We start from the raw sequence: 15,780 nt of genomic DNA, 5'->3' as shown, positions 1-15,780 counted from the left end.
GCTTCTTCTGCTAAATGAACTTGTTACTAATTGTGGTTCGTATTTTCATTGCTTTACAGAATCCAGCTATTTATACCACAATCCTCTCAACTGATGACAGGCACTTGGGTCATTTCTATTCTTTTTTTTGAGACAGAGTCTTGCTCTGTCACCAGGCTGCAGTACAGTGGTGTGACCTCGGCTCGCTACAACCTGCGACTCCCTGGTTCAAGTGATTCTCCTGCCTCAGCCTCCCGAGTAGCTGGGATTACAGGAAGACACCACCATGCCCAGCTAATTTTTTTATTGTTAGTAGACACGGGGTTTCACCATGTTGGCAAGGCTGGTCTCAATCTCCTGACTTCGTGATCTGCCTGCCTCGGCCTCCCAAAGTGCTGGGATTACAGGCGTGAGCCACCACGCCTGGCCATTTCTAGTTTTTTATCATGATCAAAGAACATTCTTCTACATATCTGGTACACATGTACATGTAATATGATGTATGCCCATGAGTGAAACCACTGGGTCATAGAGAATAAATATTTCCAACTTAATTAGGTACTACCAAATTGTTTTCAAATGGGTATAATGACTTCAGTTTTCTACCTGCAGTGCATAAGAATTTATTAGTAGTATCTTGTGGTTTAATTCACCTTTCCTGACTACTAATGAGGTTGTATACTTTTTCCATTTGTTTACTGGCTTTTTGGCCATGTACTTATGTGAAGAGTCTCCTTAAATCATTTGCCATTTTTTGTCTGGGTTGTTTGTTTTCTTGCTGATTTGTTGCTTTTTGTCATTACATATGGTGCGTAGCTCTTCTCCCATTCTGTGGTTCATCCTTGCGTTCATCCTTGCGTTTTCCTTATCGTCTCTGGTCCTCTCCTCTGGGCACACCTCCTGAGTAACAGCATTAATTTCCATGGCAATAAATAATTACTAAGGAAACCACTCCCAAATTTATATCTCTAGCCCCGACTTCTCTGTTGAGAGTCAGAACCTCTGTCCAACTGCCTGTCTGTTCTCTCCATTTGGAAGCCCAGACACTGCAAGTGAACTTCCGACCTTCCTACTCCAAACATACTCCACTTGCTGTCTTTTCCATCTTAAATGATGGTAACTATTCTTCCAGTCATTGAGACTCAAACCCCTAAGTTTTTCTTGATCCTTTTTTTTCTATACCACTTCTATTCCATCCACAAATCCTATGAGGCTATTTCTTCAAAATGTACCCAGAATCCAAAGTTTCACCATCTTCACTACTACTCCCTGAAAAATCCACTCCATCTCTTGGCATGTATTACCGAATATCCTTCTAATATGCATTGCTCCCACCTTGGCCCCCACTCCATGATCTATTCATGATACAGCAACCAAATCAATCATTTTAAGAGTCACGTAGGATCATTTTGCTACTCTGCTCAAAACCCTGTGGTGGCTCCCATGCAGAATAAAAGCCAAAGTGCCAACAGTGGTTCCCAAACCTCTATCATATCAAGCCTCCAGACCCATTACCTTCCAATTTCATCTATCACTCTTCTCTCCCCATGATGTCAAACTAAACATATCAGTCTCTCTGCTGCTTCTCCAACATGGCAGGCACAATCTTACTTCAAGGCCATAGCACTTTGTTCTTTCTGCCTACAATACTCTTCCCATGAAAATCTATTTGGCTAGCTGCTGCTTCTCCCAGATTTTGCTTAAATATTACCTCAATGACTTGAACTTACTTAAAATTTCAACTGTCCCTATGCCCTTTACAGTGTTTTATATTTTTCCATGGCATTTAATTGCTCCTCTTGGTTTCTGATGCTTTCATATTGTCACATTTAACTGCTTATTGCTGGTACACAGAAGTACAATTTTTCATGTGAGAAAATGGAATTCTAATTACTTATCTGTAGATTCTGAAGTTTTAAAAGTTTTTCACCTACACAATAATAAGTGGCAACATTAGTTCCTCCTTTCAATCCTTAACATCTTTTTCTTGCCTTTCTGCACTGGCTAGCAATCCACAACAAAAATCAATATAGGTAAATGCAGCAGGCATCCGTGTCTTGTTCTTGATTTTAAAGGGAAAGTTAACTTTTCATAATCAAACACAATGGTTTGGGCAGGCTTTTTGTAAACACTTTAGTTATCTTATTTATTCTTGAGATGGAGTCTCACTCTGTTGCCCAGGCTACAGTGCAGTAGTACGATCTTGGCTCAATGCAACCTCTGCCTCCTGGTTCAACTGATTCTCCTGCCTCAGCCTCCCAAGTAGCTGGGACTACAGGTGTGCACCACCACACCCGGCTAATTTATTTCTGGTGTTTTTAGTAGATGGGGTTTCACCATGCTGGTCAGGCTGGTCTTGAACTCCTGACCTCAAATGATCCTCCCATCTCGGCCTCCCAAAGTGCTGGGATTACAGGTGTGAACCACTGTGCCTGGCCCATGGAAAACACTTTTTAAAAAATTCAGGTTGAAGTTCTATTCTTAGTTCACTAAGATTTTTATCATGAATTGTTACACTTTATCAAATCCTTTCTCTCCATCTATTAACATGATCATAACTTTTTCTTTTTATTCTGTGAATGTGGCAAATTACACTTGCTGATTTTCTACTGGTAAACTTGCATTCCTTGTATAAACCCAACATGGTCATGGTGCATTGTTCTTTTAATATATTGCTGACTTCATTTACTTATATTTTGCTTGGGATTTTTGCTCATGATTGAGGCTGCACTGTAATTTGCCTTTTCTGAACTACACTTAAATTTGAGCATTAAAGGTTATGTTACCCTTAAAATATATTGGGGACCCATTTTTTTCCCTTTAGAATCTATGGAAGACAAATTTTTTTTTTTTTTTTTTGAGACGGAGTCTTGCTCTGTTGCCCAGGCTGGAGTACAGTGGCGCGATCTCAGCTCACTGCAAGCTCCGCCTCCCGGGTTCATGCCATTCTCCTGCCTCAGCCTCCCGAGTAGCTGGGACTACAGCCACCCACCACCACACCCGGCTAATTTTTTCTGTATTTTTAGTAGAGATGGGGTTTCACCGTGTTAGCCAGGATGATCTCAATCTCCTGACCTCGTGATCCACCTGCCTCGGCCTCCCAAAGTGCTGGGATTACAGGCGTGAGCCACCGCGCCCGGGCAGAAGACAAATTACTTTATCCTTGAATGTTTGGTACAACTCTCAGTGAAACCATTTGGACATGGAATTCATTGTTTATGAAGGCTGTTGATCTCTATTTCAATTTCTTTACAGGACAGAAGACAGTTTTTCTTTTTTTTCCTCGGTCAGCTGTAGAAAGTTATATTTTTCTAAGAATTTGTCCATATCATATAAATTTCAAATGTATTGCCATATAGTTATTCATTAGTTTTTCACTTAACATTTGAACGTCTACAAGAAAAGTGATATGTTTCCAGTTTCCTGCCAAAGATTTCAAGGTCGGCTTTTACTTCTCTTAGTAAGCATGGTTGCTTTATAGTATATGCCCGGTAATTCCAATATTTGAAGTCTCTGTGTAGTCTATTTCTGTTATTTCTGGTCACTTACATACATAGAATCTCATATCTTCATGTGCATGGATCTTTAACTATGGGCTGAATATTGTATTTGAAAATTTATTGGCAGGAGAAGCTTGTAGCCTAGGATGACAGTAACTTCCTCCAGAAAATTCCATTTTCTTTGGCTGAGCACCATGTTTGGGTCTACCTTAATCCAAAATCAAAGCCTTGTGTCTCCGATTTACCCAGCTGATGCAAAACTAGTTCACTCTTAGCCTAAGGATGCAGCCCTTCATGATTCCAGCTTGAGGAAGGGTTGACTGATCACTCTCTCTAACTTTGACCAAAAGCAATCAACTGACTTCTGCAGCCCCAGCTCCACACAACCACCAAAACCACAATTCACTATCTCAGGTGTTTCTGGATGAATTCCAAGTGCCCTCTGAATAAAAGCAGCCTTGGGTGCTTCATTCCCACCCTCCTTCAGATCTCTGCCCAATAGTTCTTCACCATCATGTTCATTATTTGACAAAGAAGGACTTTGTCAAGTTTTTGTTTATCTTCAGTGAGGTATGTCTGAGTTATCTAATCTGCTATTTTCTACAGGAAAAGCCACAATATAACTTTTATAAAGAGAAAAAATAGCTATGTTCTTCCAGAAATTAGTTATTTGTTATTTGGTTCCTTGTTACACCGAGGACCAGAGTCAGGCCCTCATTTCTAAGCAGATGGCTTCAGGATAATATCAGACTTCCTATCTACTTGGAATACCTAAAGAGCTAAGTTTGAGTTTCCTGGATTTCCAGGAGCATGATGCCACTAAAAGCATTAACACCTTTAAAAAAAATCTGATTAGGAGGAATATTTAAAAAAAAAAAAAAAAGCTCCATAGAAAAGATTTTTAAAGTCCTTGAAGGGCATGGTGGCTTATGCCTGTAATCCAGCACTTTGGGAGGCTGAGGCAGGCAGATCACTTGTGGTCAGGAATCCAAGACCAGCCCAGCCAACATGGTGAAACCCTGTCTCTACTAAAAAAATAATAATAATAACAAAAGAATAAAAAATTAGCTGGGCTAGTTAAAATTAGCCCAGTTACTCAGGAGGCTAACGCATGAGAATCACTTGAGCCCAAGAGACGGAGGCTGTGGTGAGCCAAGATCACGCCAGCCTGGGTGACAGAGAGAGACTCTGTCTCCAAAATAAATAAATAAAAAACAAAAAGAAAATAAATCCTTTTAGGCTCTGGCATATTGAAAAATCCATTCTGTAAAAACTGGCATTTTCTCCTGAAGAAGAAAGGGTGTTTAGCCCAAAGAATTCATTCTAAGATGAGGCATTACTGAAAATTAAAATAAAAGGCCTCATCTTTCTTCCCAAGTTTATGAATGGAGGAAACAGGAGGGTGAGGACAGCAGTGCGATATAACTCCGTATTTTAAAGTAATTACTGACTGGGCTGACTGTAAATTGTTTAAAAATAAAATGCAACACATTGTAACATTTAGAACTACAAAGTTTTAAAGTTATTTTAAAACTGTTTCTAGTGATAGCTAGGGTCCATCGATAGTGGGGTCTAGTATCCTTCAATAGCCAAGATTCACCTTTCCAACTAGAAATAACAATGTTTCTCCAACCTACTTTGGTAAATAAAGCAAGTTTAACTCCAGCTTCACCTAATCATTTTTATCTTTCTTTTCTTCTACCTTTATTTTTTCCTCTACCTACTTTTTCTCACATTTTATGTCAAAAAAAGTCAGCATGGGAAGCTTTTGAGCCCTTTTGTCCTTAAGCGTTTTTTTTTTGGAACCTGTGTTAGCACATCACATCTAGCCATAACCTTAGTACACGCACACATGCACACACACTTTCAAAGAAACTCAGTCATTTCAACACTGAAGAACTATGTCAGGTTTATTGTATTATCTACTCACAACAAATTACATTGCAGTGAGAGATTTTTGCCATGCTACTAACAGAATTCTGGCTTATCATCTGGCCACTGGTGGCTGTAGTATTTAAAATGCATTAAAAACAACCCAGTAGCTCTTTGCAGACGTACTGTGAATGCAATCTGTGAACCTCTTGCTCCTGGAAAAGATCAGACAAAGCTGAGGTTCAGGTAATTTGGAAAGAAAACAACAAGAAAAAGCTCTGTTCCAACTGTTTTGAGAGCTATTTTGTGATAGCAAATTTCTCTGATCACTATTAAGGGCCCTGAAAAACAAGCCAGGAGGGCCATAGATCTAGCCATCTAAATATAAAGGACATATTTCATTTAGAGCTCTCCCCTACCATAGGGAGAACCAAGGTTTCATCTGAATGGATGCAATGGCGTCATGGTCTTGGTGCCTTTGAAATTAACTAAATGAAATTTCATACATTATTTATCAGCTTGACATGTGATTTTGCTGTTTGCATAAACAAAATTTCATTGCCATCTTAGTGGCTTGGGAACTTGAAGGTGAGCAAGGGCGAAGAGGATGCTTCAGATTCTAGTGTACATGCTGGAAAAGAAGAGAACTGGGAGTCTATATTCACTCCCTTTGCCTGTAGAAATGTCATGCTACTCAGAAAGAGACTCTTTCTGGGGTTAAGTAAGCATACACTCTAGAAAAGAAGGAATCCAGTAAGATGGTATTGCAAGGAGAAACCACTTCTCCAGAATTGACAGGACAAGTGAAAGAAGGCAAACGAAGGGCTAAGCCCTTTGTCTAGATGAACAGGCAAATCTGGAGACTTAGAAATTCTTCTTCCCCATTTTATTTCTGTGTAAATGAGATAGAAGAATAATTCTGTTGCATGATATCCTTCTGAACTGCTCGGCTATAAATCATTTGGCAGAGGTAGTTTCAGCAGCAGTTTTGCCCACAACTTCCTTCCTATCCTCTATCATCTTTCCATAGATGCTAGAAAAACTCCAACTACTTTAGTTCCAGGAAGCATTCTTACCTCAGGAACCAAGTCAACAATAATAAAAATAAGCCATATCACCTTAATAAGAGATCCAGGACTTTTCTTCTTAAGTATTTCCAACCATCAATGTGTCCCCTTTATTAGGGTATGGCTGTAATTTTTATTATAGTTAGAGCAGCATTATTTTCTGAGAATCAGATCCTATTTCAAATGTGAATTGAAAGTACCGTACTACAAATCTATTGATTATTTTAAGGTCTGAAATCTGCAAGCTGGATTAGATTGAAAAGATTGATATATGTAATATGCAGTACTCTTCTTAACCCAGTCGTAATCTATGGTTAAAAAATAGTTTATTAACTTTTGGTAGTGGTATTTGTTGAGAACAGTGTAGACAATCCAGAACAAGCTGAGTGTGCTCCCAAAGAGCAGAAAGTCAAGTTGAGGCTTTGGGCCTGCATAAAAGCAAGTGGGAAAATCCACAATTCCTAAAACCATTATCAATCTCAGTGTCTGAGATAACTGATAAGTCTTCCAGGAGGCATTTGTGATTGGTGGTTAAGAGTTTGCCAGGGGAATTACAATTTTTTATTTTTTTGAGACTGAGTCTCGCTCTGTCGCCCAGGCTGGAATGCAGCGACGCGATCTCGGCTCACTGCAAGCTCCGCCTCCCGGGTTCATGCCATTCTCCTGCCTGTGTCTCCCGAGTAGCTGGGAGTCTAAAAGGCCATTCTTCAGAATGTTATAGAGTAATTATACTTGGGGTGCTGAACTTACAGGTTATCTTATTTTCTTTGTGCCCTATTCCTTCTAATTTTGTAACACCAACATGATACTTTCATAAGTAGAAAACATCTTATTTCTTGAAAAGGAAATTTTAAAATTCTGATGCCTGGTTTGTCCTTACCTTTTGAAACCACCTCCTTCTGTGTCTTTGACTTAGAGAGCTCAGAGTCCTGCTATGCTAGTAGCATCTCTTTGTCATGGGCAGCAGTGCATGAAGCCTCCTGCAGAGCCAGGCTCATTTGCAAGTGACAGGAGATTCTGGACTGCCCACATCATTAAGAACTAGTATAATCAGAATGCTCTAATGATTAGCTTAACTGTCTTGTCAGTCTTTTTATGATTCACTCTACTAGTCCTCTATTGTAAAACTTCTTTTCATTTTTTAAAAAAATTTCTAGGCCGGGAGTGGTGGCTCACACCTATAATTCCAACACTTTGGGATGCCAAGGCATGCAGATCACTTGAGGTCAGGAGTTCAAGAACAGCCTGGCCAACGTGGTGAAACCCTGTCTCTACTAAAAATATTAGCCGGGCATGGTGGCGAGTGCCTGTAATCCCAGCTACTTGGAAGGTGAACCGAGATCACACCATTGTACTCCAGCCTAGGTGACAGAATGAGACTCCATCTCAAAAATAAACAAAGAAATAAATAAGATTCATTATATGTCATTTCACTTAAAGACACAGTTTCTAAGAACTTACTGGCAACATTAAGTGAGGACTTACTGTATATTAAATTCTTTCTTCGAGACAGAGTCTCACTCTATCCCCCAGGCTGGAGTGCAGCAGCATGATCTCAGCTCACTACAACCTCTGCCTCCTGGGTTCAAGCAATTCTCCTGCCTCAGGCTCCTGAGTAGCTGAGATTACAAGCGTGTGCCACCACACCCAACTAATTTTTTGTATTTTTAGTAGAGACAGGGTTTCGCCATGTTGGCCAGGCTGGTCTTGTACTCCTGGCATCAAAGTAATCCACCCACCTTGGCCTCCCAAAGTGCTGAGATTACAGGCGTGAGCCACCACGCTCAGCCTGTCTATAAAAATTCTGATAAGTTTGCTCACAAATGCTTCTTATAGGTTTTAATTACAAATAATGATTAAAGCACAACCTCTCTTCAAGGCATTCCAGAGTAGAATTTAGCTCTAATGTAGGTTCATGTTAAACAAAAGTAATAGAGTTCTTTTTGGAACAATGTCTCACCAATCAGGTAATGAATCCCATGGCCTGGGCTCAGAGAGATGTAGACTTCTCAGTCAAGAGTTCTCATGAGATAAAGATACAATGTTATGTCTGTACTGGATAGACACAAAAGCAAGGGAGAAGAGCTGCATGCTCCCTTTTGTATGTGTTTTCCTGTTGGTGAGGATGAAAACATATGGAGGTGTTTAAGCCATCTCCCAAAATGGATCTTTTAAAGGAGGCAAAGGGATTTACTCTCATGTATACTGAATTAAACTTGATTTCATTTTTTAAAGGTATTGGATACCCAACTTGGCCATAGCAGACAGGAAGGGACACGTCTCTTCTATAGCAAGTCTCATTTTGTTCTCAGGATCAAAGAATCCCTTTGAAATGCACATAAAAGCATTGTCCAATCACTATCAGAAATAAAAGTCAAAGCACTCTGACAAAACAAAAATTCATCTGTCCATAGCCTCTCAGTGGCCTTTAGGTGAAAAATGTTGAACACTTTCATAGTGAACGGGTCAATGCACCCATCTGTCTGTGGGTGACACTTGTAGCATGATTTCTCTTAGCAGGCTTTTTTTTAGCAAGGTCCTATGCAGAAACAAACATCCTAGAAAGCCATATTAAAATAATTACGTAGTTGAAAAAGTCTATTGGTATCAAGTAGTCCAAAAATCTTCCAGATGGAAAACAGTATTTCCATGCTGGGTGGCAGAAAACGTGGGCATTCAACAAAAGACTGGTTAAACCTATTAAGGAAATACATATTGGGAGCCTGAGGGATGAGTATCATAGGCTGAACAGCCCTTCCCCTGCTGCAGCTGTGATATCCCTCAATCGGCCAACAATGGAGGGCAGGTTCTCAGGCACTTATCAAAATATAGACATGTTGTGATACCTGGTGTCTAAGGCAACAGATCTCCTATCATGCCTCAGAATGGCAACAGCTTCAAAACTTGCCAGAGACCTGAACCTAAAACTACCTGCTATCCATCTCCTTTCAAACACCTAAAGACCAGGGGAAGGGAATGGGCATTATTGTTTAATGGGCACAGAGTTTCAGTTTGAAAAAGTTCTGGAGACGGATGGTGGTGACGGCTGCACAACAAGGTGAAAATGCTTAACGCCACTGAATTGCACACTCAAAAATGGCTAAAATGGTAAATTTTATGTTAAGTAAATTTTACCACAACATTAAAATAAAAAGCCTAAAAACCAAGCTGGGATGAGACAAAACAAATTGTCTCAGGGACATGCTAACCATCCATCTGTCCTGATTCTACAAGCTGAATCACCAACAAGCTACAGACCCATCTAGAGATCCCCAAACAATGTTTTCACAGAATCACACCTTCATACTATGCCCTTACTTTTGGCTGAAGGCAAACACAAGACAGGCCCGCTTGAAGGCTATGGCTACACATTGTATACTACTTTTGGCAAAATAGTTTATTTTGTTCAGTTTATATACCATTCAATCCCTTTAGAAAGATCCACTATCCACTGAAAAAGGTTTCCAAGTTTTTAGTCTATGACCTTTTTTTCTCCTGACCAAGAAATACTGTTTTAGATATAAGAATTATGAAAACACAGTCACTACATTTCTACATCATAGCAATATTCAGAGGATGCTTAGAGCTTCAATTTTAAGTTCGAGCCTTCTTACACCAAGTATACAACTATAAATACCTTCCTTTGCTGTTGCATTATGTTCTTATGTTTTCATTCTTATGTTCTTATGTTTTCATTCTTTTTCAGTATCTTATTTTAAGGAACATCAATATCCTTGGGAGGTAGGTGGGTTACATAAGTGAATGAGAGGCCAATTACAGACTATACAATCACTCATACTGGAGATATATTATAGAGAAAAGGAACATGATCTGGCTAGGTCTTGACTGTCCTATAATGTACTTTGGCTAAAGACTCCAAAAAACAACCATGTATATTGAAAAAAAAAAAAAGTTTCTTGCAGTGTCAAAAATTATGGCACCTGATTACACATACACTTAGGAAAAACAAACCATAATTTCATCCCCATGATTCTAGAAGCACCAGGTAAAATAAGTCATTTAATGCTGCCCCAGTGAGATATACTAAAAGGTCAAACTAACCTCCATCCATTTCTCTCTAAATCACAATGCAAATGAGTAAACAAAAATTTTCAGTACAAAAATGTTGCCAAAAATCTCTGCTAGACAGTAATGCCTGGGTACCTATTCTTCACATTTCAGGAACTACCATATAAACCAACTCTTGTGCAAGATTAACAGTATCTTTATTCAGTAATTAGGTAGAAAAATGAGACTGATAGAAAGACAGGGGTAAAAGCTGCCTGGAACATGTTATGGTCCTAACATTAAAGTTTCTTCATCAGTTTCCAGTATCCTCTTACAGGATCATCTATGTGGGGAGGTAAGAAAATAACTTAGGAAGATTTTTTAAAAAGCCTCAAATAACTTCTTATTACAACCTCACTAATATATATACTTCAAACAAATTAATGAAATTGTTACTGATGATGTCAAAATATATATATGGGGTTGTTTCACAGACATCTAAAGACAAAATGGTAATAATGTTCTGATAATTTTATACCTCTTCACTATTTTGGACAAGCTATGTTAAATAATGAAAACTCAATATCCCACTTATTTTTAAGTTCATACTAACCCACAAGATATTTCCCCTAAGCAAATTTTACTTTGTACTTTACCAGTAAGGTTTGAAGTTGTGGGGGGGAAGGAGGGGGAGAGAATGAGCCTCTGAAGTAGAGAAATCAAACCTTCCTATATGTTGTGTGTGGCACCTTCTATATATTACTTGAGATCAACGTTGAGTTTTAATAGCAGTCTGATATTTGTTCAGTAACGTATTACTCACCCATTTGAACATGGTTGATTGCGGGTAGTTTAAACTATCACGGATACCTTTCTATTTCCTACAGATGTTTCACTTTATATCCTCATATTTTAGTGCAAAAGACCCACCTATGACTGCCAAAAAGTTTATGTACTTATTATCGACTCAACATAAAAGGAGAAAAATTTCACATTTGGCATTAGTCCCCAAACTTCCAAAATGCTACATTCAACATCTCATGCCAAGATCTTGTGCTCATCAGCAATTTTTTAGAAATGCTCAGGGTACAAAACAGCTGACCTAACATATGCAGATGAGCTAGAAAACCACAGTCTTGACTATTACACTGTTGCCACCCTTACCTGGTATTGTGAATCTCCAAAGAACTTAAGCTACAACCTCATCAGCAAATGTTACGAGTAAAGTGCCATATCAAAGTCATTTTCTCCTAGAGAGGAAAACAGGCAGGGAAGATGAGGGAGTAGAAAAGATAATTTACCTGCATCAATTTTCTGGAGAGCTCATTAGTGAGGAACTCTTCTTCTTTCTCATAATTTACAGCAAGTGTTTCTTTCTCCTTCTGCAAAGCCTGAATTTTCTTGAATAAAGTGTTACTAATGAATTCTTCTTCCTGCTCAGCCCTGGCTTGCTGTTTAAAAAAAAAAAGGAAAGAACAAAACAAAACACATTAGGGAAACAGGAAATTTACTAATTGAAATATAGTTCTTATTTCCGGAAAGGGTACCCATTTTAAATAGAGCTCTATTTTTAGCTGTGAACCAACACACTCTAGAAATGCAAAACAGAGGAATTCAGCAGAGTCTATAGAAATGAATATTACTATTATGCCAAAGAGGCCCCCCTTCACTATGTGTGGTCCTTATTCTTAAAGTGATATTTCAAAGAAATTAGCAAAGATCACATTGCAGTTTTTATGAAACTGTCCCAAATCAATAACCAGAATACAGAAAGATCCTTCTAATGTAGCAGACGGGTCCAGTCCTGCGCTATGTACGTCAATTCATGATAACTCTCACAGGTTGCTACATCTCGAAGGTTTACAATTAAAATATCTGGCAACATTTTTTACTGGAGCAGAGCTCAACTCACTTAAAAGTAAAATTATGTCACCTCTTTATAATGTCACCTAAAGGGTTTGGATAGGTTTGGATACGTCATTAAAAAGGCATTATGGGCCAGGTAGTGACTTCCACATGTAATCCTAGCACTTTGGGAGGCAGAGGTGTGTGGATCACTTTGAGCTCAAGAGTTGAGACCAGCCTGGGCAGCATGGCAAAATCCTGTCTCTATCAAAAATACAAAAAATTAGCCAGGCATCGTGGCACATGCCTGTGGTTCCAGCTACTCAGGAGGCTAAGGCAAGAGGATCACTTGAACCCGGAAGACGGAGGTTGCAGTGAGCTGAGATCATGCCACTGCACACCAGCCTGGGTGACAGAGCTGACAGAGATTATGTTGTCTCAAAATAATAAATAAAATAAAAAGTAAAAAGCATTACAAATGTACATGGACACATGTTCACTGAATAGCTGAATAATTAGTACAAAAAAAAATTACACCAAATGGCTGAAAACTAGTTATTAGGAGGTAGTGGGAATCTAGGAGTGAGGGGTAAAGGTGGGTGAGAGGGGCTTTATTTTTCACTTTATTTCCCTACTGGGAATTTTTTCAGAGATGAAGTCAACAAGAGGGATTTGTGAATTTTAAAAACAGAAGAGAAGGGAGTCAAGCATTATTCAATGGAGATGAAAATATTCTTCTGTAGATGCCCTCCTCTCTCCCTGAAAAAAATGTTTTAATAGATTAGGCTTATTATTATTCTGTCTAAACAGAAAAGCCTAACCATCTTTGAAGGAAATTAACCTTTTCAAAAAGGGCATCTGTGTTTCAAACAAACTCAATTCTATTTAAAGAACTTTTAAACCACAACACTTTGATTCACTTATACCAAATAATGCATTTTTGTTTTATCTGCCAATCGAGGGAGGAAGAGTCACACTGAATTCCAAGCCTCCAGCACCTGTCATTTATAATATTCCAAGAGAACCAGACCAGCAGAAGACAAAAGGGCACCCACATTAAACGATTACCACCTCTTCCTGTAAAAGGCTCTGACAATCAATCCCAACTCTGGCAGTTTCGATTTCTGTATATACTCACCAGCTTCCCCAACATCCACACACTCTAATATCTACAGTTGCTACCTCCCTGCTCCCCATCACTGTGGCCCTAGAGGAGGTATATCAGCTTTTGGTACTGCTTGCTGAGTAATTCTACAAAGAGAGTCACACATAGTACGCAGACTGAAAAACAGAGCTACACAAACACAAACAGTGGAGGCTTTGGGAGAAGGTCTAGTACTCACATTTTTAAGCCATTCTGGGGCAGTCCAAGAGAGCTAAGTAACAAAGACAAAATCCTTCAGCTAGTAAATTTGTATTACCAGCCAAGGCACCCAGTGAGCAGTCCATAGGTTCCCCCAGTGGTTCCCTTACATACCTCCTCTTTCATGAACGCTTCTCAATGTCTTACTCTTTCCACTATAGTCAAGGAAAACTGCTAAGAACTCGTACTTCTCCTCCCCCTTTAAATCAATCCCCACTTGCCTTCCAAACTCTCAAACTTAAGGATTTCACACTAGTGCCATGAGCAGGAATCCAAAGTATTTATTTAAGACATATTTGACACATACATATCCAAGCCTACCATCTATCCAAACTACTTGTTTTTCTGGTTTTGACCGACAAAGTCCTATATGATTTGAATTCTGACTATTCTAAAAGTTAAAGAACAGAAAGGTTGAGAGGAACTGTAGCACTCTTGCAGGTGATTCTAGCCTTGGTATTCAGAAGGGTGGTTGCCATAAACTCATTTCATTATCAGATCAGACTCAACTTCTTGCACATTAACGCACATTTAGTATTTTAGATAACTGGTAAATTTTATTATAAGCAGTAAAAGTGAAGTGGACTCAGAGGCTAGGCAGAGCACCTTTCCCTTTACACAGGGGCCTAGAAGTGATAAATAGAAAATAAGAAACAAAGAGATTATTCCTGTGAGAAGTTGAAAATCAACCTTAAGAGTTTATTTGTGAAACTCCCCCGCAACTCCCAACCATCTAGCTACTAAGTTAGAGACAGGAGATTTCACTGTAACATACAAAAGAATTTTCGGTAGAAAGTAGATTGTGGCTCTAGGCCAGGCGCGGTGGCTCACGCCTGTAATCCCACCACTTTGGGAGGCCAAGGCGGGTGGATCACGAGGTCAGGAGTTCAAGACTAGCCTGGCAAAGATGGTGAAACCCCGTCTCTACTAAAAATACAAAAATTAGCTGAGCGTGGTGGTGAGTGCCTGTAATCTCAGCTACTTGGCAAAGATGGTGAAACCCCGTCTCTACTAAAAATACAAAAATTAGCTGAGTGTGGTGGTGAGTGCCTGTAATCTCAGCTACCCAGGAGGCGGAGGTTGCAGTGAGCAGAGATCGTGCCACTACACTCTGGGCTGAGTGACAGAGTGAGAACCTGTCTCAACAAACAAACAAACAAACAAAAAACAAACCCAAAAAAGAAAGTAGATTAGTGGCTCAAGCAGAGAGGATGGGGAATGACTGCTCATGGCTACACAGTTTCTTTTTGAGGTGATGAAAATGTTCTGGAATTAGGGCTAATACTTTGTAAAACCTTCCCAATATACTAAAAACCACAGAACTATATACTTTAAAAAGGCGAGTGTTACAGCATGTGAATTGAATTATATCTTGATTTTTAAAAAAGGACTCATAATCAACACGCTGTATTCACAGAGGACCAGTTTCCTTTGCGTTTCTTCCCAAGGACGGCAGCAAAATGTAAAAATGGAGAGAGCTAGGCCTGCTCTAAATGTGCCTTCCAAAGATGTGTCACAGGTCCTGGGAGGCCGAGGCTTTGGCAAGCAAAATTACTCACTGTTTTAGAATAGCTACTTATTTCTAAGCGAAGCTTATTAATAGAAAATGCCACTCTCAGGACCACTGAATGAACATCAGAAACTGTTCTGGTGCAGCCTGTCAAAATCTGGCTAACTTAGCAAAGGGTTAACATGGCCTAACACAGCTTTAATCAGAGGTCTCCTTTAGCTAAGATTTTGCCAGTTCTTAGTTCTAATTGCCTCTTAGGGCATCTAAACACCCAGAGAAAACATCAGTACAAGATTTCCAGGTCCCCCAAACGTAAAACCCCAGCTCCCTCTTTTTCCAGTTGGTGCAGATCATCTTAGGAATGAGCATATAAATGAGGACAAAAGGCAAAAATGCTATATCCAATACAGTCTCAGGAAAAAGAAAATTTAAATTGGATGCCGTGTCCTGACAATATGCATAAACATAATTACCAAAGAATGAACCATGCATCATAAAAAAGTATTCAGTGCCCACTTGACTTCTCCCTGCAGATTTCTCCCCATATTACATGGAGTATCAGCTCAATCTCAGTCTTAGTCCCGTTTGTTCCCCGCTAATCTTAAGGCAAGACTTTTTGTTTAAGCTATAAAACAA

General features: G+C 39.3%; 1 protein-coding gene across 1 annotated transcript in view; it reads right to left on the bottom strand.

The window, feature by feature from the left end:
• Positions 1 to 15,780, bottom strand: part of CCDC6 (coiled-coil domain containing 6) — a 120,059-nt gene that overhangs the window by 52,058 nt on the left and 52,221 nt on the right. The window contains exon 2 of the mRNA XM_033209706.1: positions 11,728 to 11,877. Coding sequence (XP_033065597.1) covers positions 11,728 to 11,877 — 150 coding nt within the window. The remainder of the gene's footprint in view (positions 1 to 11,727; positions 11,878 to 15,780) is intronic.

This window comes from Trachypithecus francoisi, unplaced genomic scaffold (assembly GCF_009764315.1).
Source record: "Trachypithecus francoisi isolate TF-2019V2 unplaced genomic scaffold, Tfra_2.0 Lachesis_group9, whole genome shotgun sequence".
NCBI classification, from domain to species: Eukaryota; Metazoa; Chordata; class Mammalia; order Primates; family Cercopithecidae; genus Trachypithecus; species Trachypithecus francoisi.
The sequence above is the reverse complement of the archived record's forward strand: the minus strand, read 5'-3'. Positions and strand labels throughout refer to the sequence as shown.